The sequence below is a fragment of the Apus apus genome, chromosome 2, assembly GCF_020740795.1.
Source record: "Apus apus isolate bApuApu2 chromosome 2, bApuApu2.pri.cur, whole genome shotgun sequence".
Lineage (NCBI taxonomy): Eukaryota > Metazoa > Chordata > Aves > Apodiformes > Apodidae > Apus > Apus apus.
This window is the reverse complement of record NC_067283.1, coordinates 107,864,172-107,887,189: the sequence shown is the minus strand read 5'-3', so window position 1 is coordinate 107,887,189 and position 23,018 is coordinate 107,864,172. Positions and strand designations below refer to the sequence as shown.

Genomic DNA, 23,018 nt, shown 5'->3' with positions numbered 1-23,018 from the left:
GTACAGCTGAATCCAGAGAGCAAGGTCACACACTCAGATAAGACATCGTACAGAAACAGGCCACACAAGTTAGAATAGCATCTTGTGAACATAAAAAAAACCCTTCCCTCCCATCCTAAGAGTTTATTTTTATTAATAGAGACGTACCCAGTAGATTCAGAACTGCACAGCTTAACACCTTAATCGTTAATACACTTTGAATGCTTAGCAAGTGACAGGCTTGTAAAAGAACCCTCAAATGAATGAACCTCGGATCTTTGTCCTATGCTGCTGCTCACCCAGCAGAGGGAGCGCGTGTTGAACCTAACCAGCTCATCCCCACAGCCCTCACAAGCCCATAAAAGGTGGCGAGAAACAACAGCCACGAGGATAAGGCCAAGACAGATGGACAGACATAAACAGAAAGACTCTGAAGAAAACAAGCACATTACACACCAGGGCAGCATCAACAAAAACAGCCTCTCTTCATGACATTTGGAAAGTACATTTTGGATTTCCATACAGCAGTTAAGGAGGAGAATCATGTAAAGCAACAGCAGGAACACAACCAGGACAAGTAGCAAGCTGAAACTTCTCATGCACTTGGTAACATGATATTTCACTGAAATCGGAATTCCTAGAGAAGTGCTTCTGAGACATCAGAACTACCCTTTCTCTTTTTATGGAATCACACAATCATTCATGTTGACAGGTACTCAGGAGGTCATCCACTCAAAGAAAGATCAATGTTGAATTCACACTAGCTTACACCAGGCAGTCTTCAAACTTTGCATGGACAGAGATTTCATAGCCTCACTGGTCGACCCATCCTTATGTTTAATCACTCTTTTAGTGATTTCCACACCACAAGCCCCCTTTTCTGGGATGGTAGGAAGTTCTACCAGCCTCCACCTGCATGTTGCCACCCTCCTGTTCTCCTCCCTCCCATATTAACATGTATGAAAGTCCTGTAAAACTTGTGTATCAACTAATGGATTTGTAAACAGCATTCAATGTACAGAGTATAAAGAATTAATTAAAACATACAAGCTTTTTCTTGACTTTCAACACTGTTGTTAATAAAGGCACAATGTTTTTAATACATCAGTTACTCTACAGAAAGTAAAAGATTTGGAAATGGTGTATTTTATGAATATACAAACCTGACTTTTTCTTTGTGACATTTAGCCAATGCTTTGCAGAGACTAGGATCAGGGCAGAGATCAAGAGGAGACTGACCCTTCTTATTACGAATGCTGAGGTCAGCTCCGTTGGCTGCCAGGAAGCAGGCAATAGATGCTGCGCTCTTCTTCTCTGCTCCCTGAGTGCCAAGTCCCATTATTAACTGAAAGAAAACAAACACGTAACCAATTTGAGACTCTCTAAACAGTCAGGAATAGTCTGGGCTAAAGGAAAACTACTTGACATGCACACATACAGAGACATAAACCTGCAAGCCCATGGAAGTGTCTTTAGAACTAAATATTGAAACGATTATACGCTTGCCTAATTTTGAGTCAGCTATTACTCAGCTTTCCTTTAAAGAACTAAAATTCGGCAAGGAATAGTTCAATTATTGAAGTATTCAATCTCCTGCACACCTCTATTTACTTGTGGTTAACCTTCTACATAAGAAACCGTAAAGTCCCAGCAGCTATATTCAAAATACAGCCGAAGAATACTGAAAATGCTGAGTTCAGACAAATGCTACCACCACCACCACCACATCTGGACTGAAAACATAGCTGGCCAGTGAAGTGAATACACACTTACTTTTAGTCTAGTGTGTGAAGCACCCACCCAAGAAAGACAATATCAGTTGCCTCCTCAGCCTGGATGGATTTAATTTCACGTATCTGTCCTCCTGCCCTAATCATGTAATGCTCCTTTGGCCTTTTACAACTCGTACTGTATTTCTGTATTTGCCTACCTATTACTCACAATTCACAGGGCCAGATAGAAAAATTAAGATAGAAGGCTCACTACCATAGACAAGCAAGGAGAGGATTCACCTGCTCTGGAGCATTTTGGGCCTGCTCCATCTGTCACATTTCAGCCACATCTTATGTTGCTGCCACATAAAATTAAAATAAGAAAGTTTTCACCTCTTCTCTGAGGGCATTTCATCTCCACACCACTTAAACCCCTTAGATTTGTTAGTTAGGCAAAAATTTTCTACACAAAAAATGACTAAAGAGTTTGATCAAGCTAAAATAGAAGGTACTGGTCAACCACAACTTGTTCACGTTAGAACATTTTTAGTTGACCAGAGATAGAATCACAATGGGATTTTGTTTGTTGTGGTGTCTTCCTCCTTGCCCCTTTTTTAAAGTCTAACAGAAATAAGCCAAAAGTTTAATTGTTGTGTCGGGGTTTTTTAAAACCAAGGATACAGGTCAAATTTAACTAGAAAAAACCCAAACTTATTCTCTGAAACCTAAAATCTCCCAAAATTAAAATGTCAAAAAGCAGTACAAAAAACCATAAACATGAACAAAAGACCCACAGCAAACCACTTCTGTTAAAAACTCAAAACACAACAACTCTAGTTTCACTGTGGACACCACTAATGAGATGGGTAACATCTATTTATGAAATGCTGAATTGGAGAAGAAGTATTTATCTCCCCATAACTTTTATCACAATTAAACACATACACAAATTATTTTGTCCACCTCTCTCAGAGTCCATTTCAGATCACATAAACAACAGAGCTGTAATTGCTTTATTTCACTTAAAAGGAGGCAAGCATTTTCTTACATATGCCAGTCATATTTTATATTTCTTTTAAAAGTGTATTTCAGTAAGTTAAAGAAACAGTGTGAAAAACATTTGTTGTACAGTGGAATTACGCTTTTGAACAAAGGCTTTTTAATAAAGTTGGTGAGGGTTTTTTGAAAGAAATGCAAAACCACCCACAGTTAAATTAGAAAAAATATTATGACATTGATAATTAATGATTTATCAAATCTGATCTAGTGTTAGGTAGTGCATCTTTAATACCTGAAGAAAAAACAGTTGTTAGTTTTTCTCAATCCTGGTCACCCCAGAATTTTATTTCTTCTTTGCCTTTCAGCAAAACTATAAACTTTCATCTTTTGATATGGTGTTCACAGTTTTCTGGGTGTGAGTTTTTCTTTTTTCAATAAAACATTTAGACCTTTATTACCTGAAGTTTGTTTGACTATTTGTTTACTATAGCACAATTTCTGAAATGAACTCTGTCAGAAAGATAGATAAGAATAAATATGTGAACATTAAGATTGCCTTATTCCAGCAGAATAAATTTTCAGACGGTTATAGAAGCAGCCAATTAAAGCTACAAAGACATGTAATAAGTTGAATCACAGAAAACACAATTTTAGTCTTATTCTGTACTGTAATACTGTTTATTTCTGTTTCCTAAAAAGCTACTTTTGATTTTTTAGCAGCCACACATGTTCACTATAGAAGACAGATGTGTAGAAATATTTTGAATAACCCATATTTTCTTTAAAAATTACTACATATGAAAAGCCACATACAACGATATGATTTTTGCCTACGTTGCAGTCTAATGCAGAACATCTACATAAACTTATACTATCAAAAAAAACCAGTTCAACAGTACAGAACTAGACAAACCAGACAAAAAGACAAACTTACAGGGGAAATAAAAGAATAAATGCATTTTATTTACTGTGTTCTTTGATGGCTCCCAAGCAGTATCTACCTTGCCCACATCTTGCATGTCTTGAAGCTGGCGGAGCTGTGACAGGGTGTGGTGTCTCAAGGCCTCATGCAGGGGAGTATCCCCATCTTTATCCTGAATATCCAGCTTCGCACCTGCACGGACTAAGAGCTGAAACAAGACAGAACCCGATTTCAAAATAAAAACCCTCTTATTTATTCCTTTTAAAACAAATTTCAGCGAAACTACAGTTTAGGATGCTCTAGGAGGTCCAAAAGGAGGTCTTTTTATCTTGTTACAATTCACAGTTGAGTTTATTTACACTGATTGTCCATACTTGGGAGTTCAGCCCTCAACTAAAGCATTTATCTCTTTCAAATACTACGTGTATTTCAGCGGAAGCCTAATGATTGCCTGTGATCTGAGGGAGCACTACCGGAGATGCTGATTTAGAGGATTTTTTTCTACCGTCCAAAACCTTTAAAGCTTGCCTACCTACAATGTAATGTTACAGCAATATATCAGAAACAGAACTAGTGGGTAATACTTTAGTTATGTATATATTCTTCATTATTAGGTTTCACTGACCTCAAAAATCACTACTTTCACACCATGCTTAACTTTACAACTTAATTTACAGTGTCCTTCCATTAGTAAAGTAGTTAAGCATGTACTTAAATTTATCCTTATTGAGCAGAAGAGATAAAAACCAATGACACTATTAAATACTCAGAACACTTTGGAAATAATGAACCGTAAGATCCATCTTTAAGGTACATTTTAGACACACATTCCAGATCACACAACTTGAAAAAGAAAGGACAAGGCTGAACAGGCCCTTGTATTCATACTGCCTTAACATACAGCCCTTCCATAATTCAATGCACCAGAACTTTCTTAAATATACTGTAAACAAAACAAAACAACACCTGCTGACAAGTAACAACTGCCCCTAAAAATTACAGCCTGTCTTTGTGGCTATTCAGAAACCTGTAGATAGCAGCTGAGGTTTTAACTTCAGTTTTGAGCTTTTCATAGAATCACAGAACTATTCAGGTTGGAAAAGACCCTTGGGATCACAGAGTCCAACCATCATCCCTACCCTACAAAGTTCTCCCCTAAACCATATCCACCAACACCACATCCAAACAACCCTTAAACACATCCAGGGATGGTGACTCAACCACCTCCCTGGGCAGCCAATTCCAGTGTCTGACCACTCTATCTGTGAAAAAAAAGTCTTCTTATGTCCAGTCTAAACCTCCCCTGTTGCAGCTTGAAGCCATTCCCTCTTGTTCCGTCGCTAAATACCTGTGAAAAGAGAGCAGCACCAACCTCTCTACAATGTCCTTTCAGGTAGTTGTAGAGACTGATGAGGTCTCCCCTCAGCCTCCTCTTCCGCAAACTAAACATTCCCAGCTCCTTCAAGCGTTCTTCGTTGCCCTCTCCTGTACTTGCTCCAGCACCTCGATATCTCTCTTGAATTGAGGTGCCCAAAACTAGATGCAATACTTCAGGTGTGGCCTCACCAGTGCTGAGGACAGGGGGACAATCACCTCTCTACTTCTGCTGGTCACACTATTTCTAATACAAGTCAGGATGCCATTGGCTTTCTTGGCCACCTGGGCACACTGCTGGCTCATGTTCAGCTGCTTGTCAATTAGAACACCCAGGTCCTTTTCTGCCAGACAACTTTCCAGCCACACTTCCCCAAGCCTGGAGCGTTGCATGGGGTTGTTGTGGCCCAAGTGCAGGAGGAGCAGGCACTTAGCCTTGTTGAAGCCCAGACCATTAACATGAGCCCAACGATCTCATCTATCCAGGTCTCTCTGTAGAGCCTCCCTATCTCATGCAGATCAACACTCCTGCTTAGCTTGGTGTCATCTGCAAACTTACTGATAATACACTCTATGCCCTTATCAAGATCATCAACAAAGATGTTAAACAGAAACGGTCCCAACATTGAGCCCTGAGGAACACCACTTGTGACTGGCCCCAGATGGATTGGACTCCATTGACCACCACTCTTTGGGCCTGACTGTCCAGCCAGTGCTTGATGCAACAGATCGTGTGCTCATCCAGACTACGAGCAGCCAGGTTTTAATCAGAGTTCTATGGGGAACTGTGCCAAATGCTTTTTGGAGGTCCAGACAGACAATAGCCACAGCCTTTCCCTCGTCCAATAGTCAGGTCATCAGGTTATAAAAGGAGATCAGGCTCGTCAGGCAGGACCTGCCTTTCATAAACCCATGCTGACTGGGCCTGATCCCCTGGTTATCCTCTAGATGTCTTCTAATAACACTCAAGATGATCTGCTCCATGACCTTCCCTGCTACCGAGGTCAGACTGACAGGTCTATAGTTTCCTGGATCCTCCCTTCTGCCTTTCTTATAGATGGGTGTTACATTTGCTACCCTCCAGTCCACTGGGACCTCCCCAGTTAGCCAGGACTTCAGGTAAGTAATGGAAAGTGGCCTGGCGATCACGTCTGCCAACTCCTTCAGCACCCTTGGATGTAGCCCACCTGGTCCCATAGACTTGTGTGTGTCTAAGTGGTGTAGTAGGTCTCTGACCACTTCCTCTTTACTTGTGATGACCTCATTCTGCATCTCCTCCCTGTCTCCTAACTCATGTGGCTCTATATCCATGGAGCAGCTAGTTCCACTGCTAAAGACCAAAGCAAAGTAGGTCTTGAGCACCCCAGCATTTTCCTCATCCTTTGTTACTAAGATTCCCTTTGCATCCAATAAAGAATGGAGATTTCCCCTAATCCTCCTTTTGCTGTTAATGAACTTACAGAAACATTTTTAATTATCCCTAACAGCTGTAGCTAGTTTGAGCTCTAACTGTGCATTGGCTCTCCTAATTTTCACTCTGCATAGGTTCACTTCATCTTTATAGACTTCATAAGTGACCTGTCCACTCTTCTGCTACTCTGCAAAATTCAGATTAGCAGCACAGACAACGGGCACAGTTTAGAAATAGGAATACATAAAGGGGGATGTCCCCTTCAGAATCCACGTGCTTGCAAGGTTATCAGCTTCTAAGACCCAAAGAATGTCATGACGCTAGAAAAGGCTGAAAGGAAAATAGCCTAAAAGGGAATCTTAACCTCATTTTCAAGGAAATACCTGCCTGTAACTGAATACAGCTCACCATTTTCCCTAACCTTTTCTTCCACAGGTGAAAGCAAGAAAATGAGCTAATAGTTGAAATAGTTGCCCTCATTTTCTTCTGTTCTCTAAATGGACTTATTCTGGCCCCATTTGTCTTTCTCCTATTAATCTATTAATCTCCTGAGTCTGCCACTAGCTATTTACTGCTTAAAGAGTTTCTCCTGAATGAAAAACTCTAAGAGAACTCTTTTCAGAGTTCCTGGCAAATACATTGAAATTCAAAGACTTCACAGGGAAAAGAAAAAAAAAAAGGTAAACCACCACCCTTTGTCATGGCAGCAGAGCTTTTAAAAGAACTCTGCTACCTTTGACCACTATTCCACAGATGCCTGAGGGTACAACCCAGCCTGGAAGGTACCCAATAGGAATTAATTTTGAAATACAGAGCCAACATGGCATGGCTGCACAAGTTATTTTAGGACTTCTTAAAGCTAATCCAACTCTGAAGTACAGATACTCCACAGGGTCATTCACTTAAACATTCCCTAATATAAGCATGTCAGTCCAATGCACGTACTAGCACTTCTACAAGCCTACCTTCTTGTGCATTAGTATTGTATTCCCAGGTACCATGTCAGTTCCAGAAGGGCACAAGAGCTCACCAAATACAGCTGCCAAATAACTTGCAGGAAGCAAATGACACTGACTCTAGGAAACCATTCTTTTGGTAGCAAGCATTTCCATATATAGGATCATATCACATGTTTCACTGTAACAGGATCACATCCATCAGCTCTTGGAGATGGACAGACTTTATGGCAAAATAACATTAAACTGAACCACAGGCACAGGACTGCATAGGGGGTGCAGCTCTCTGTAGATCTGAATAAGAGGCAGTTTTTAGTATTAGATGAATCTCACTCTACAAATAAAAAAAAATTACACAGAGGGCTAAGGCCAGGTTGATGTATTCACTCATAAGGAACATCTACAGCAGGGAGTGCTCTCTCTGGGCCTCAACAGCCCACATGAGCAATCCACACACTAAGTCACACAGATCCCCTATGGACAGTGCACACAGGCCAGAACTGGTAAGTGGTGCCAGACTCACATTTTCTGTGCCAGTAATAAAGTTTTGTTAAATTGAAGTATTAACTTTTGCAATCATGCAAGCAAAAAACTCTATCAATAGCATGACTTTCACTAGTAAGGTACTTCTGTTACTGCTTATAGCTATCCCAAGCTCAGAAGAGAGAAAGTTACATAGCCAAAAGACTGAAAAGTAGTTAAAACTTGTACAAAAGTGTTTCACTTGCTTAAGTTTGCAAAAGCTATGAGCAAGAATAATTACTCATACAGCAAGAGGCATCAAAAATGCTATTTTTAAGTCCCATTACAGGACTACAAAACTCAGACCAGTAACTGAGGAACACATTCTCCCTCACTCAACAAGGAGGGATGCTGGAATTGCCAACCATGTGGAGGAAACCGTAATATACACGTCCAAATAGTTAGAATTCCTGAAATGTCCTTCACATTTCTGACTGACCTTCTGGGCAAGTTGGCAGGTTTCTGAATCAATCATACAAACATTCAATGGATACATGCTGTTAATTAATTTTTTAAGTGTTGATGAAAGACCCACGTCTTAACAGCTACAATCGGCTTGAGCCAAGTACTATTAACCATGTGGTTACTGAAAATAAGTAACTTACCCTAACAATTTGTGTATGCTGTCGTTCAACGGCAAGGTGCAAAGCAGTCTGCTGGTTAACATTCTGGATATCCAGGTTAGCATTGCCCTGAAAGATATTCAAAGCATTAGAGCATTATCATCCCAGCAATTAATCTACAGGCAAGGCAGACCATTAGGGCACTGAATAAAATCCTGAATGTGATTCCTAGTTTGGAAATTTGAGAGCAGAAGTGATTAAATACTTTAATTATTCACTGTACAGATGCTGATCAGTTGAATCAAACTAGGTATCACATATTTCAGTCCCTCTGCACCATCACCATTTGGCCATTGTAAGGATCTCTAAGGCAAGTCTGACCTTTAGAGCTCACCACATGACCCTCCCTGCTCCACTGCTTCTGCATTGCAATTGCAGGCGTAAAGCAGCAAACTATTTTCACATCAGGTGGTTAACTGAAGTGTGACATTTAAATCCTGAGAAGAGAGTCCTACCTGATGCACCAAAAGTTCAGCCACTTCCACGTGATTATTGAGAGCTGCCAGATGCAAGGCAGTGTAGCCATCGTCCTTTTTCTCGTCAACAATCCACGGTCGTGGTAACTTGGACAACAATACACGCATTGCACTGAAATAAACGTGCAGAGATGGCATAAATATACCTATAATGTATTTGCTAAATGACAATAGGAGAACAGTAAAACAATATTCATTCTCAATGCTACTCAATACAAAGGAGTAGTAGCTAAAATAACACTTTTTTTTTCCACAAAGAGAAAGTGTATTAAAAGCTACACCGACCGTTCCAAAGCATAATAATTTCATGTTTAGTTCCTTCTAGCTAAAGCATACTAAAAAAACCCCATACAATACCCAAAGAGTGTGGGAATCAGATTTTTTCAGGAAAGTGTTACCTAGCAGTAAAAGTTACCTGAAAAAAATATTCACACAAATTCTGAAACATATATGACGCAATTTTCTCCCTTAAGATCTTTATAGCATTCTTAATTATTTAATGAGCAAGGTCCACCACATTAGATTTCTCTAAAATCATCACTTCATATTCTGATGTCATGGGCCATTAACAGTTAAGATTTTCAATTTTTGAGATAAAACTGGAGTAAGACCTCTTAGACCCGGACAAAATCAATTACGAAACTGTAAAGCAATTATTAGTGGAATATTTTTACAATACATAGTGGCTGAGTATAACATCCTATGTCAGTGTCTCTACCCCATTTCCATATATGCCTACCAAAAGAAGGAGATTTATTATCTTACACTTCAAATTCAAGGGTGAGGAAAAGCAACTCTATTACTGGAGTATTAAAGCAGACTAAAATCCATGAAGTCCAAAGACTGCAGTGTTAATAACACGATGCTAGACAAACAAATATCTCAATATTGTATTCTCTCAGAAATACACTTAAGTTCAATTGCCTTCACTTTTGAATAAGTAAATAACCACACTTAATTCCCTTATTATCTTATCTTTATAAACAGCACATGCAGCTCCCTTATTACAGTTCTTTAGAGACAAACAGAAAACAAGAAACTCCTATACTCCTGTGCCAGGAAACCTCTTCTGTTACCTGATCTTTCCCTACCACTGAAGCAACGTGCTATTTACAGAAGAAACAGAGCTTCTTCACAGAATTCAAACTTTAAAATCCAAGTAATACTAGCTAATGCAAGTGGAGCCACTCAGCCGCAGAATGTCTTGGAAGGCAGATTTTTTAATTGAATTAAACAGTCCTTCCTTAACCACCTGATATTGGCATTTTAATAAACCTCAGAAATATCCTCATAAAAGGATCCTAAAATATTCTTAACAGATTGCAATAAGATGACTGTGCTGCCAAGTAATAACTGAGTTCCTAATTTATTCCAATAATGTTACCTTGAATATACATACCATCCAAGTGTTATTCACTCCTAAACTCTTTTAGAGTAAGCCAGTAAGTTTCCAATAAAACAATCAAACAAAAAGGTGTGGTTCTGGGGGATACCTCAACTCCAATGAGACCTCACGAAAAGCAGAAGTCAGACTATTGCACTAATAAGAAAGTGCAGTCCTTCCTACACTGCTTGGATGCTATCCTAACAGACCACAACGTATTAAGCATCTCCATGTTCTCCTGCTACTGGCAGTTGCAGGGTAACAGTCAATTCTTTCCCCAGATTCAGTGTGTCTGAAGGAACTGCATCTTCAGGCTGTAGGATCACAGAAGCTTACAAGAGATGCAATGACTAACTGCTACATAGAGCATCCACAGCCCAGCTGCTTTGGAGATCTGTACTCCACGGAGTGGACGCAGGCACTTGGCCCCAAACCAAATGCATTTTGCAGTCTGTGGGTTACCTCAGTATTTTTAGACTCCCTCATAATCAAAGCTTTCTTGAGGGAAGCAAGGAAGAAAACATTCTCAATCTCTTAGGCTCGTTTTTCTTTTCCTGGCAGAACTAAGCTTCTTACTTCCTCACAGTTCAAATCACTTATGAACACAGCAAAATAAGACAACAACACTTAACAGATTGTACTTTGCTCACTGTGAACCACTGCTCAGCTTCTATTGATAACGCCTTCTACAGCTCTGTCACTTGCTAAGAAAAAAGACTAGAATATTTGAAAAAAGAACAAAACCCACCAACATTAATTCTTTGAAAGATTCACTCATGCAGGAGTTTCCAAAATTAATTATATAATTTAGTAAAACACAAGTTACCATAAATTCATGAAAGGTGGCAAAATAAACATTTGTTAGTTGCACTGATAAACAATGTATTTTGTAATAAAATTATGTATTTCAAAACCTAGGATACATGTCTCCAGTAGACAACATCAGAACTGTTTCTAGCTGCCTTGGAGAGGGAGCAAATCTGGAACACTATGGCTCGCATCATATCTGGACTGTACCTGGGCCCACCACCATCAGCTCTTCAGGAAGCTGGGCTGATAGTGTGTCTCTGGAGCACAAAAAAGCAGCAGCACAGCAAGCCAGTCCATTTTCTACAGTGGCTTGCCACAAGGTAACATGCTGCCAGGGTCAGGGCTTCTGAAGACCCCATAAAGCTCTGGAATATCTACTGTGGTTCACTCAAAAAACACCAAAATTACCTGAAAATTCCTTATGATTGACAGAATAAATTAACACTGTGAGTAACCGGCAAAAGGTGGGGCAACAATGAATAAAAAAAATAAGCCAGGTCAAGATTTTTTAATATTTTAATAACTGCAACTATAACTTGACGGATGCTGTGGGAAGGCATCAACAGTCCAATCTCTAATTATAGCCAGCTTGCCTCGAAAGTAGCTCTAGTCACTAAGCAAGGAACTGTCCTAACTAACTCAGCTGATATTTTATATTTTTCTTCAGTAAGAAAATACAGAAACTACACACTCAACAAAGAAATAAAGTACACTCACGCACTTCAAAAGATGCATTGAAAAGTGAACATGCTTCAGAAGCATTACTCTTGCCATTTCTTTAACGCCTCTAATCTTTGAAAAAAAGTATGAAATTAATAGACTTAGTATTTTGCATGCTATGAAAAAATTCACTCATTCTAATATTTGCCAGAGCGCTAGCCTTTCCAGATCCTCTTCCAAATCTTTTCTTATTTAGTCTGCTGTCAAATACCAGGAAAATTTTCAGATGAAGTTCAGCTGTAATATATTTGGGGGCATCCTGCTTTCAAGTTAATGAGATGCCTGCTACATTCTTGGATGCTTTTAAAATGTATTGATCCTACTGAAAAAAAAACAAAACACAAGGACCAACAAAACAAATAAACAGCTTTTATGTGTAATAGATTTTTATCTTGCTTTTCACAGCAAAGCCTGAGAGGGACAGTTACTACTCCTCAGTTGGTTTTGCCAATGAAAGTAGAGATCACATCTCTCTGTCTCCCAGACTGTGCTAAATTACTGGACAGCAGGAGGAAAGGATGGTTTTATGGTCATGACACCTGAAAATTCTGCTATATATTAGTATGCTGCAAATGGCAAATTCTTTTATGATGCTAGTGGTTTCATTCTCCTTCTCATTAGCCGAGAGGTAGTTTCTTTAATGCACAAGATCCTGTTCCTTCACACTGCAGCCTTCCTTCCTACAGCTATTCTATTTTGCAGAATTTTCTAGAGCTGCTGCCAAAATTTTGACAGCTAAGTGGCTGCTATTCAGAACAATACTCACTGGAAGAGACATCCACTGTATCACAGAACGTCATATTAGTGAAAATGCTGCAAGCCAATTAAACAGTAATTCTTTATTCACTTTTCCACACAAAGTATTAAACAAGAAGGTGAGTTGCACAGCTCCATTTTCAGGACAAGCTAGATGTGGATGTGAAAATTTGCTTTCCTCTTCTGTACATTAAAAAGAGACTAAAGATTACTTTCACTGAAATTGTACTGAAAAAAAAAATCAGCAAATCTAATGGTAATTGTGATCAGGTGAAGAAGACTATAGTTTTCTCCAGTGTATTCAACTCTTACAGATTGCATGGCTAATTGAGTAGCTGCAACAATTAGAGATAAAATGCTGAAAACTCTTCCTTAAAGACTGAAATTAGGTCATCACTATGCTATTTAAAGATTATTACTAAACATTACTAATGACAAAAAAAAGAAAACAACAATCAAACAAACAAAAAACAGGTAGGCTTTGGCATTTGTTAGTCTGGAGTATTTCCAGATTAGCAGAAAACTGATAAAGATTTGGGGCCTCTTTCAGTTGGATTATCTACTGTGAATTCTGAAATCTTCTAGATCGGACAACAAAATAAAATCTCCAGTGAAAATGTTTAAGGAAGTTGTCTGTAAAGCTTTAAAGAGGGTAAGGAAACTAGTTCTTCTTTCATAGGAGCTAAACACCCGTTTAATGAAAAAAAGCACGTGTATAGGGGGCTGAGATCAAGGTATCTTTTCTTTCTCAGGCCCAGCTGCTTGGGGTAGAGTGACTCATAAAGCTCACCATAATTCACGTAACTCATCCCCATAAAACAACAGTCTAGGCTCTCATAGTTAGAAGTGATTTAGAAGGAACACCCATTTATACTGTCTTACATTAAATCTGAAATGTAGAATACTAACAGCAAATGCTGCTGATGCATGAACTTCAAATTGACCTTGCCAGATGAGGGTTGTTTTTTTGTGGTGGTTTGTTGTTTTTTTTTTTAAATTCAGGTTTCTGGAGAGTCTAGAAGCATGGTTTAACATATGTATATGCTGTATTTAAATTATAAATAATAGCAGATTGCAAATTCAACAGCATTAATTTTATATTTGCAAGATAAAATGCATCACAGATCTGAGCAATACACTAATTCATTTCTAGTCACATAGAGCAGCTGTTTCAACACCAGTTACCAACATCAGACAAAAAAAAATTATGACCAAAAGTTTCAACATATGGTATATTACTAATTATCAACATACATTTAAGATCTCTTTCCCTATGCACTATTTTACTCATGGAATTTTTACAGATGCTCATCAGTATTACCTGAGAATGCCACATACAACAATAGATTTATTTGAAAAACTTTACAAGATAAAAGCAGGACGAAATTAGGATTTCATTGTATTAAAATTATTCCAGATTTAGCATTCTTAACTGCAAAGGCATCCTTCCACCCTGTTTAAATATATATATAAAGAAAAAACAGAAAAGATACTCTGCTATCAACTGCAATTTGACTACAGAATGATTTAAACAAGGAAAAGGTTGGTGGGTTTGTTGGACGGTGGTGGGGTGGTTTTGTTTGTTCGGCCTTTTGGGGTTTGTTGGTTTGTTTTTTTTAAAGAACAGATACTTCAGCATAAAAAAAATAGACTACTTGAGAATCAGCATAAGCACACTCAACTGAACTTGCTACTGAAAGACACAATCTCACTTTTCCCTGCACTTCAATTCCTGCATTATGTTGGCCCTACAGACACATCACTGTCTAGTAATTGAAGCAACCTGCCAGACTCTTGATTTGGCAAGCTTGCTTTCAGACAGATCAATGAGACAACCCAACTTATTCTGTGACTTCATGTTCACTAGAAGCAATAGGAATAAGGAAATTACGAAGCTAGAGTTGCAGGGAGGGCAGACTGCCCTTTCCAGAAGCAAAGTCTTTGATCAGCATAAACTTACCAGGAATCATATCTCTAGGGGCTGTAATGACTCAGTGCACTTTCTACGACAAGTTTATCTACTCCCCTGCCACTCTTTTCCCTCAGGTCAGCCCTCCACTGCCTCAGTGTGACACGGTTTCGTAATACAAGATACTTAACAGCAATCCTGGGTTGAAGTATTCTCCCACACGTATACACACACACATCACCTTTTCTCTGCTTATTGCCACCCCTGGCTCAGCTAAATCTCTTCAACTGTTTCCTGTTATATTCTCAAACAGTTGAAGAAACAGATCAGATTGAAAGACAGCTTCCATTCTAAAGTTTTCTTTTAAGGCTATGGAGTCTAGCCTGCATTTTACAACACAACAGAAGCAAGACTACTTTTTACCAATTCCACTCTTCTTCTGTGACTACCACACATCTGCTCCAAAAAAAACCAACCCAACCCAAAATGTGGTCCCAACACAGCAGCTAAAAAGTCACCCCTTTTTGCTGGATTATTTCTTACACAGAATAGTATTCTGAGTCAGCTCACGGTGAAGCCAAAGAAATACTTGTACCAACATAGTGCAAGAAGTAACACAGGAGCAGGACAGTGCTATTTTTGGCAACGATATGATCCTAACTGCACGTCAGCACACAACTTCCAGCTACATCAGTTCCCTGATCTGACACGCACCACACTTGCTGTGCAGCACAGGGAGTTGGAGTTACACAGGAAAAACAAAGAAGGAAGTATCCGTCAGGAATAGGTAACAAAGAAAAGATTAATACTTTAGATTGCTATTACTGAGCACACTGTATCCTGAAATTAGTTTTGTATCTGACTGATGGCTCAGCAGAAGAAAACAGGCTTTTTGTCTCTCAGATTTTTCAAGTATTTCTTGGTATTTGAAAAATCAGTTTCAATATATATGAAACTGAGGGAACAGTGAGGTATATAAATGTACATGGAATTCACAAAAACATATTCTGTATTAGCCTAGATCTTAACGTAACAACTTTGTCTTCAATGTATGATTACGAAATTGAAGTAAGAGAAATTTTAAAATATTACTTTTACCAGAAAGCAACTGCACTGCAACAGAAGTTACAAGCCAAGCAGCTACCAAGCACAGGACAAAGTCAACACAGAGAATGCAAGGAAAGTATAAATGCAAGACAGTGGCCTGTTCAGGACTTCACAAGTCAGTCTTTACCATCCAACACTGATCTTTAACATATGAGTAATTAGTAATTACATCAATATTCATTGAAATTACATTTTCATTTAATAAATTTCTTTAATTTCAGATAGAGAGATTTTCAGGTTTTTCACTCCTCTTGCTCCTGAGCAACATAAGTAATTCTGTCTGAAAAATATTAAGTCTTGAAGTATTTCGGTTCCCACCTGTTGTATTTAAATGGCTAAACTGCAGTTACTTTATTATTTTCTGAATAAAACATTGTGTATATTCTGTAGGAACACGAAAATCACCTTTTAATATTTTGAGTATGTAGTTATTGGCCTTGTTGTAGGCCAATTTTGTACACATGAAAGTCAGATTAATAGACTGAGCTGTTCACACAATTTCTTTTGTTTATTCTTCTAAAATAACTGAGTTTTTTTTCAAAGAACATTAGCACCTAATTTGCATGTGCATTTATTTTTTCAAAGTCATTTTATAGCTAAGCATTACAAACTAAATACTGTGGAGTTATTAAACATAATAGTATGGAATTACATGAACTTTCTAATTAAAGGCTTTTCAAATAATTTTAAACTTAATATGAACATGGAAACAGAAGGCCACAAATTGGCCCCAACTTACTACTAATAAAACAACTGCATGGTTTGCAGTTAAAAACTTAAAAGCAGATGTAGAACAAGGCCGCTCAGACCTGAGGTTAACCATCAGCATGCAGTTGTTACTCCTGGCATTTCTCACTGATCAAGAACCCAGGTTACACAACCCGCTGTGGCAGTGCAGGATATTTATTGTTCCATATCTGCGTGAAGTCCTTGCCTTGCTACTAGCAGTGCTGCCTCCCCACCCCCCCTCCCATCTCTTCCTCCTCCTCCTCCTCCCCGCAACGTTTCTAAGTATAGTGACAACCTCATCGGGGTTTACTAGTAGCAGCGCAAGCTCAGTGAAAACCTGGGAAACCTAACTGGAAACACGAGCGAGCGCTTTATTTGGCAATGCTAAAAAAACCTGGGGGACAAATGGCTGAGGGCGCTGGAAGTGCAGGCTGCACAATCAATAGGCAGAGAGCGGGATAGCGGCTCCCTCCACCGCCGGATCGACAATCGACAGCTGAGAGACTATTTTTTGCAATGGTTGACTAAATATGGTCAGGGAAGAGAGAGGCACAAGAGAGCCTGTTTGCCTGGGAGTGCATGTTTCAAATGCTTAGCTGCCTATAAAGCCGTAACAGTTTTGCTCGTGCCCTCTGAGTGGGAATTACGGTCAGTGTCTTCTGTAGTGTGCGCGGGAGCCCTGACCTCGCTCGCAGACTTGACCTCTGAAGATGGAAAGTAGCTTCAACACAGACCTGCCTACAGTTAAGCCTGGAAACACAACCTCAAGCAAGAAAAGATGCAGTGCAATATCTAAGGAACTAGAAGAAACCAATATTTGCCAGGGGAGGGGGGAGACGATCGCGCTTTTTTTCTTTGTGCCTTATTTTTTTTGGAAGCGACTCCAACTTTTGGGGGCTTGGTTTTGGTTTTATTATTTTTTTTAGGGTTTTTCTTTTTGCCTGTCATTATTTTCATCTGACAGTGGGCTAAGTTCACCTTCCCTTGGCTTCCTAGCATCTATCCTTGGAGTCTTTAACTCTCAGTCCAGCAGACATAAGGTATAATTTCTATACAACATCATCCATATTTTAGCATTCCAAGAAAGGCAGCAGGTGCCAATTAGGCACCCATCTTTATGTTGTTGGTTTTTTTTCTTTTAAGTTTTATCTATTTAAGGTGGTGAGGTACTATATGCACCGACATTCGCCCCCCCTTGCTTCCCCCTCCCATGTAATGAAGAGCTGATTCAGCGAATAGAGTGAGAGAGCACTCAGGATGAGATGGCTGCTGCTGATGTGTCTCTAGGTCATTACCTCTCTTCCAACTGCAAATGCTGCATGATACTAAGCTTACAGGTAATAGAACATCAGGAGACCTGCATTATTCTGCACGTTTAAAGGATGCCTATGACTTTCTGCATGTATAGCTTATTTACTAGAATGTCTTTTTTATTGTTATATTAATCCCTCTACTCTGGGAACAGCTTAATTTTGAGTGTGTTGAAGTACCAAGCATTTGTAGTGTAAAGAGCAGCTTAAAAGGAAACATTAGTCCAAATTTCATAGCAAAAAAAAAAAAACAACAAAAAAAAAACTTGCTTGATAGGCAGAATTCTTTTTAAAGAAGATGAACTAAAAATTGCAATGCCATTAAGTGATTGTTCATTTCAGTGAAATATATTTTATGTTCCTATGCACAACTAAAAAAAAATAACACCTTTAAAAAGAAAATCTAATAAACAGTGTGGTAGTGCAATGCTGAGTTCTCAAGTAGGTCTAAGGAAAATTTTCAAGGTGCTTTATGTCAGATGTACATGAAAACAACCTACTTAAAAACTAGAATGTGACTGCTGTGATTCTAATACTGCATTGCTGTTTCTCCGTGTAGTACTGTGCTAGCTACTGCTACACGCTGATTTGCTCTCTATCAGCTGCACCAGGTTTTTATCATGAGCTGCAGAAATTCTTACTTCCTCTGCTCTGAGCTTTCCTTGCGACTAACTACATCTACTAATTGTTAAGCTTATTTCAAATTTACCTTATAATGTTGCAAAGAGAAAGCTGACTCTTTACTGTAACCCAAATCAACTCCTGAAATACAAATTAAGCAACCATAAGCTGTATCTGACAGCCCCTTAGAAGTCAAACCCATACTGTACATCAAATATTTAACTACCACTCCAAACCAAGGCGCACAGGGTCTGACAAAACAGGGTTAGACTTGGGGTTTGTTTCTTCTAGGGCTTTTTTTTTTTTTGGCAAATATTTCAAGTGCGGACAAGATTTTGACTGAAGCAGGTGAGTGCCAATTTAAAAAAAAAAAAAAAAGAGAGAAAAGCAGCTTGCAGAACTGTTGAATAGGTATTAGCTTTCACATGTGACCTTTGGCCTAACAATCCAAATCCTGTCGCAGCAGCTAGAGGTGGTTTTCTTAGCTCAATGTCATCATCATAAGCAGGATCACCAGTGGCATGTGCTGTTATTTTGTTTGGGTTTTTTGAGTTTTTTAAAATCCACTCTGAACTACAGAGGAAATAAGTATAAGCCTGCAAAGAGTTTGCAGAATACCAGAGGGGATGCAAAAAGCATGGAACTGGGACTGGGGAGGCTACAAAATTAAGTTTATAACTGCCATATTACACAAGTCTATACTTCTTTTCAGGACACTAGATGCAACCAGTACACCACCATGCAAATCTGCAAGAAGACCTGGGAGGAAGCTGAAGTTTTTACAGTGGAATACAACTACAAATTTCAAGAAAACACAATGGAAAGCTACCAGAAATTCAACTCTGCACTCAAATGTGGTCATTCAGAATGAACAGCAAGAGGCTGCAAAAATCTGGAAATGCATTTTTAGTGTTCATACCATCCCACAAGAATGAACCAGACCCGGTTTTTAAGCTGCTGTGCAGGTAAATTGCATTGCAAAGTTCAGTTAGACTAAGTAGTTTAGTTTCTACCATTAGTTAATGATAACATTGTTCGTCCAAGAACTGTCAGCCTGAGTTTTACCTACTGACAGCCACGGAAAGCAGCAAAATACTTTTCAGGTTCATCTGACAGGTAGTCAAGAAACTCTATGTGTACCTGCTCAGAGTACATACTTCTTTATGTACCCATATGAACATACAATGCTATGGAATGTAAAGAAGTATGTATTTTTGGCAGGCACTGAACAACCAGTAAGAGGAAACTAAACAGCTGTTGGAAGAAACAGGTTTCCCTCTTGTTTGAATGACATTCATGTGACAAATAACTTGCTAAGGGTCAGCTGGTATTGCCAAAATAACTCCTACTTGTTAGTAACAAATCACAAAACATTAAATTAAGTGACTACAAAAGTGGGTAGGAAGAATTGTTAACAGCTGATAAGCAGAACATTAGTTGTAAACAAAGAATTCCAAACATGGCTGGAAATGAACACTCAAGATTGCAGCATAGCTGCAAAATTTATCATTCCAATTCTCCTCAATTAATAGGTTCTAAACTAATCTTAAAAGCCTGATTATCTAAATGTATCTCATTAAAAACAAACCATTGTTCTATTAATCACAGATATTTCCATGTACTTCAGATGGTAGCATTTAAAATTTCAGCTACCATAGAATATTGAATCTACAGGTTGCAACTCAGATGCAATTAGATATAGCTAAGAAATTAAGGCTGTGATCTAGAGAAAAGGACAGCCAAAATAATTTGAGTATGATAACTTATGCAATTTAATATATGAGACTTAAGTTAGAATTTTCTCCAAATCAGCACTTATTATGCTCACTGAGCTTTTCGATACAAAGTGCAGTGTCAGGTTTATGCACAGAAAGTGACAATACAGAGATTTCTAGGCCACAGCTGCTGGTCAGCGGATTAAAGCTATTGACAGATTTCTAAATGAAAACACAAATGACAACTACAACCTAGAAGGTAAGTTACCTTAAATACTATTTTCAAATAAGCTCTGTTTATTTTAAATCCAAATTTAAGAACATTTGTCATGAAAATACAACTTTGTAGCATCCAGAAAATTTTAAAACTACATGACAAATGTAACAGTTTCAAGTTCTAAACCTGTATTAATTTAACTATACCAGTGCATACTATTCTCAAGTAAAGACACTCAACATCAAACTCAGGAGCAAGGAAAAATATGAGGAAAGACCTTCTGGTTCATCAATCCAGCCATTCCTAATTATATCAGAAGTCTTCTAAAAGTAGTTATTAAATAGGATATGTCCATGATAAGTAGGCACATTTGGTCCAAATTAAAGATTTTAACTGTAGCTCTGTGCTTACTAGGATGTCTGGGAGAGGAAAAAGTTTATTTAAAAAAAGGCAGAGCACCCATTTTCAGATGCAGAATCTTACTCTTAAATACTCACATAATTCTCAAATAGCTAATACTATAGATAGCCTTCTATTTTAATTAACTGAAAACACAGAATAACATTTACAAGAAGAATCATTATCTTATCAGAACCATTTCCTTAAGTAAAATATTAATATTTGTCTAAAGGTTCTTCTCTTAAAGCAGACTACTTTGGCATGAAGGCTACAGTCTCTTAACAGTTAAATTAAAACCCAGCTTATAGCAGGAAACAAAGCAAATTCAGCAGCTTTTCTAAATGAAGCAATGCTACTGAACTTCACAATCGCAGAAACAATTTGCTATTACAAATAGTTTTGCAGAGAGGTTAATTGCTAAGCATTAACTTCTTTTTCTGAGGAGTTCCTGTCCCCACCACCAATTGATCTGGCCTCCACTATATAATGAGACCAACTTTTTAACAGCTTAAATTTAATTTTAATGCTTTCTGGTAACAATTCATCATGTTGTGCTCTTTCTTGTCGTCTTCATATAACATTGCAATGATATTCCAAAACAAAATGACAGTTCAGAGTGACACAAAAGTTAAAATTATACGTTGACATTGCTTCCTGCTAGTTCATGTTAGCATATCTCTAAGAATACATATCCAGTCACTCTAAAATGTCACATCCATCACTTAGATCAGCTGTTCAGTTTTAACTGAGCACACGTTGAACTTTGGGCATCTGCTGACACAGTTGTAACTCAGACATTTCAACTGTGTGACTGACAGGGATAACAGATGCTGACATTATCAAATGCTACACGGCTTTTTTTCCAGGGACGTTTTTTGTCCCGATATGGCCAGCACATGAAACTGTATTGCCATCCAAAAGTGCACTTGAGCAGCTGTATCTGTAGAACAGTTCCTGTATAACTGGTAAAAATAGAAACTAATTTTATAGCCATCTTTAATGCTTAAGTCCAAGTGACACACCTGCTATGTTTCTATTAGGATACATGGTGTTGGGAATGTATTTACATAAATCTTCTCACCAGCATCAGACTATGCAACAAACAGATGTAGACTGTACACTGACATACTCAGTACTAGCAAATGGCTTGAACTAAGGTTGCCCCCTACTTCCCACTGCAGTTAAAAGGTCAAAGAACACAACATAAAAAAAGCTACGTGAGTACACAACTGTATTAAAGACCTTAATTTAGAAGAAATTGGATGCAACCCCAGATAATTCTTTAAAAGGTGTCCTTTTCTGGCATTAATCGCTTGTACATATATGATCAGGTAAAAAAAAAAATCTATTCTGCTATATTATACAGTCATTCCTAAAAAGTTAATACTAACCAGAGGTACAGTAATGGAATTGAAAGCACTTGACATTTGTACTTGTGCTAACTCACTATAGCATTAAAGCAGCTGCAAAAGGGAACCTGCCAGAAAATGAATGGAGGGGGAGTGGGGGGGACAATGACGGAAACCTTTTCCACCATCAAGTTAAACATAGAGTCAAGGGAGGCTCTACATGAGGAGAGAGTATAACACTACACTTTACAATCACTACTCTAGAATTTCATTATTGCAGACAGAAAAAGGTTAAAACTGCAACTATAATGTCAGACTCATCCAAAGAGTCTCAAGAAAATACTCAAGGGACAAACCAGGATATTGTACAGGCCCTTCTGGTACACTGCTTTCCATTTTGTCTCTACATCACTGAAGGAATTTAAATTTGCATTGACTAGAAACAAAACATGTAACAGAAAAAAGCCACATGTTCTTTGTGAACTGTTCATGTACTCAAAAATGCATTACTGAATTATAACTTTCCTGCACTCCAATGCTTTGCTAAAGCTGGTAAAATGGAACCAAATCACCTCTTCAATGGATTTGGTCCCCTTCAACCAGCTGTAGCTATGCATTGATCACTACAGGAGTTCTCATCTTTCCAAACATTAAGTCTGCTCACAGTAATTATACAGTCATCTCTGCTGTTGAGTTCAATTATTCTAGGCAGTTAAAGATGGAAGGTAACCAGAAGTGTAGTAAATTCCACATTCCAAAATTTCAAGGCTGTATTTGTAAATAAACAGCTACTGGTGTTTAAATATTCTGTCCATATTCAGTGTGAAAATTGATCTCTTTTAACATTTATAAAGAATACAGGTAAACAGTGAAATAAATACATTTTGCAATGATTTATCGTCCGTTGTATTTTTCAAGTCTACTGTCCTTCGTAACAGAACTGACCAAAAAAGCTGACCAAAAGCAAGCAATTAAGAACAATAATGGCAATGGAGGGGAAGTCTGCTTTCTGAGCACC

General features: G+C 38.3%; 1 protein-coding gene and 1 long non-coding RNA gene across 4 annotated transcripts in view; one reads left to right on the top strand and one right to left on the bottom strand.

Annotated features, from left to right (window-relative positions):
* MIB1 (MIB E3 ubiquitin protein ligase 1) overlaps positions 1-23,018 on the bottom strand; it is a 93,134-nt gene that overhangs the window by 23,991 nt on the left and 46,125 nt on the right. For 2 of the 3 annotated variants that reach the window (XM_051612752.1, XM_051612751.1), the window contains exons 13-16: positions 8,954-9,086; positions 8,481-8,567; positions 3,659-3,820; positions 1,143-1,324 (exon numbers count right to left, since the gene is read on the bottom strand). In XM_051612752.1, the coding sequence (XP_051468712.1) occupies positions 1,143-1,324; positions 3,659-3,820; positions 8,481-8,567; positions 8,954-9,086 (564 nt within the window). The remainder of the gene's footprint in view (positions 1-1,142; positions 1,325-3,658; positions 3,821-8,480; positions 8,568-8,953; positions 9,087-23,018) is intronic. The other variant, XM_051612753.1, reaches the window with a different exon arrangement.
* Positions 17,262-22,893, top strand: LOC127381865 (uncharacterized). The gene is made up of 2 exons (XR_007888816.1): positions 17,262-17,726; positions 19,033-22,893. It is a non-coding gene; the product is annotated as an uncharacterized LOC127381865 (long non-coding RNA).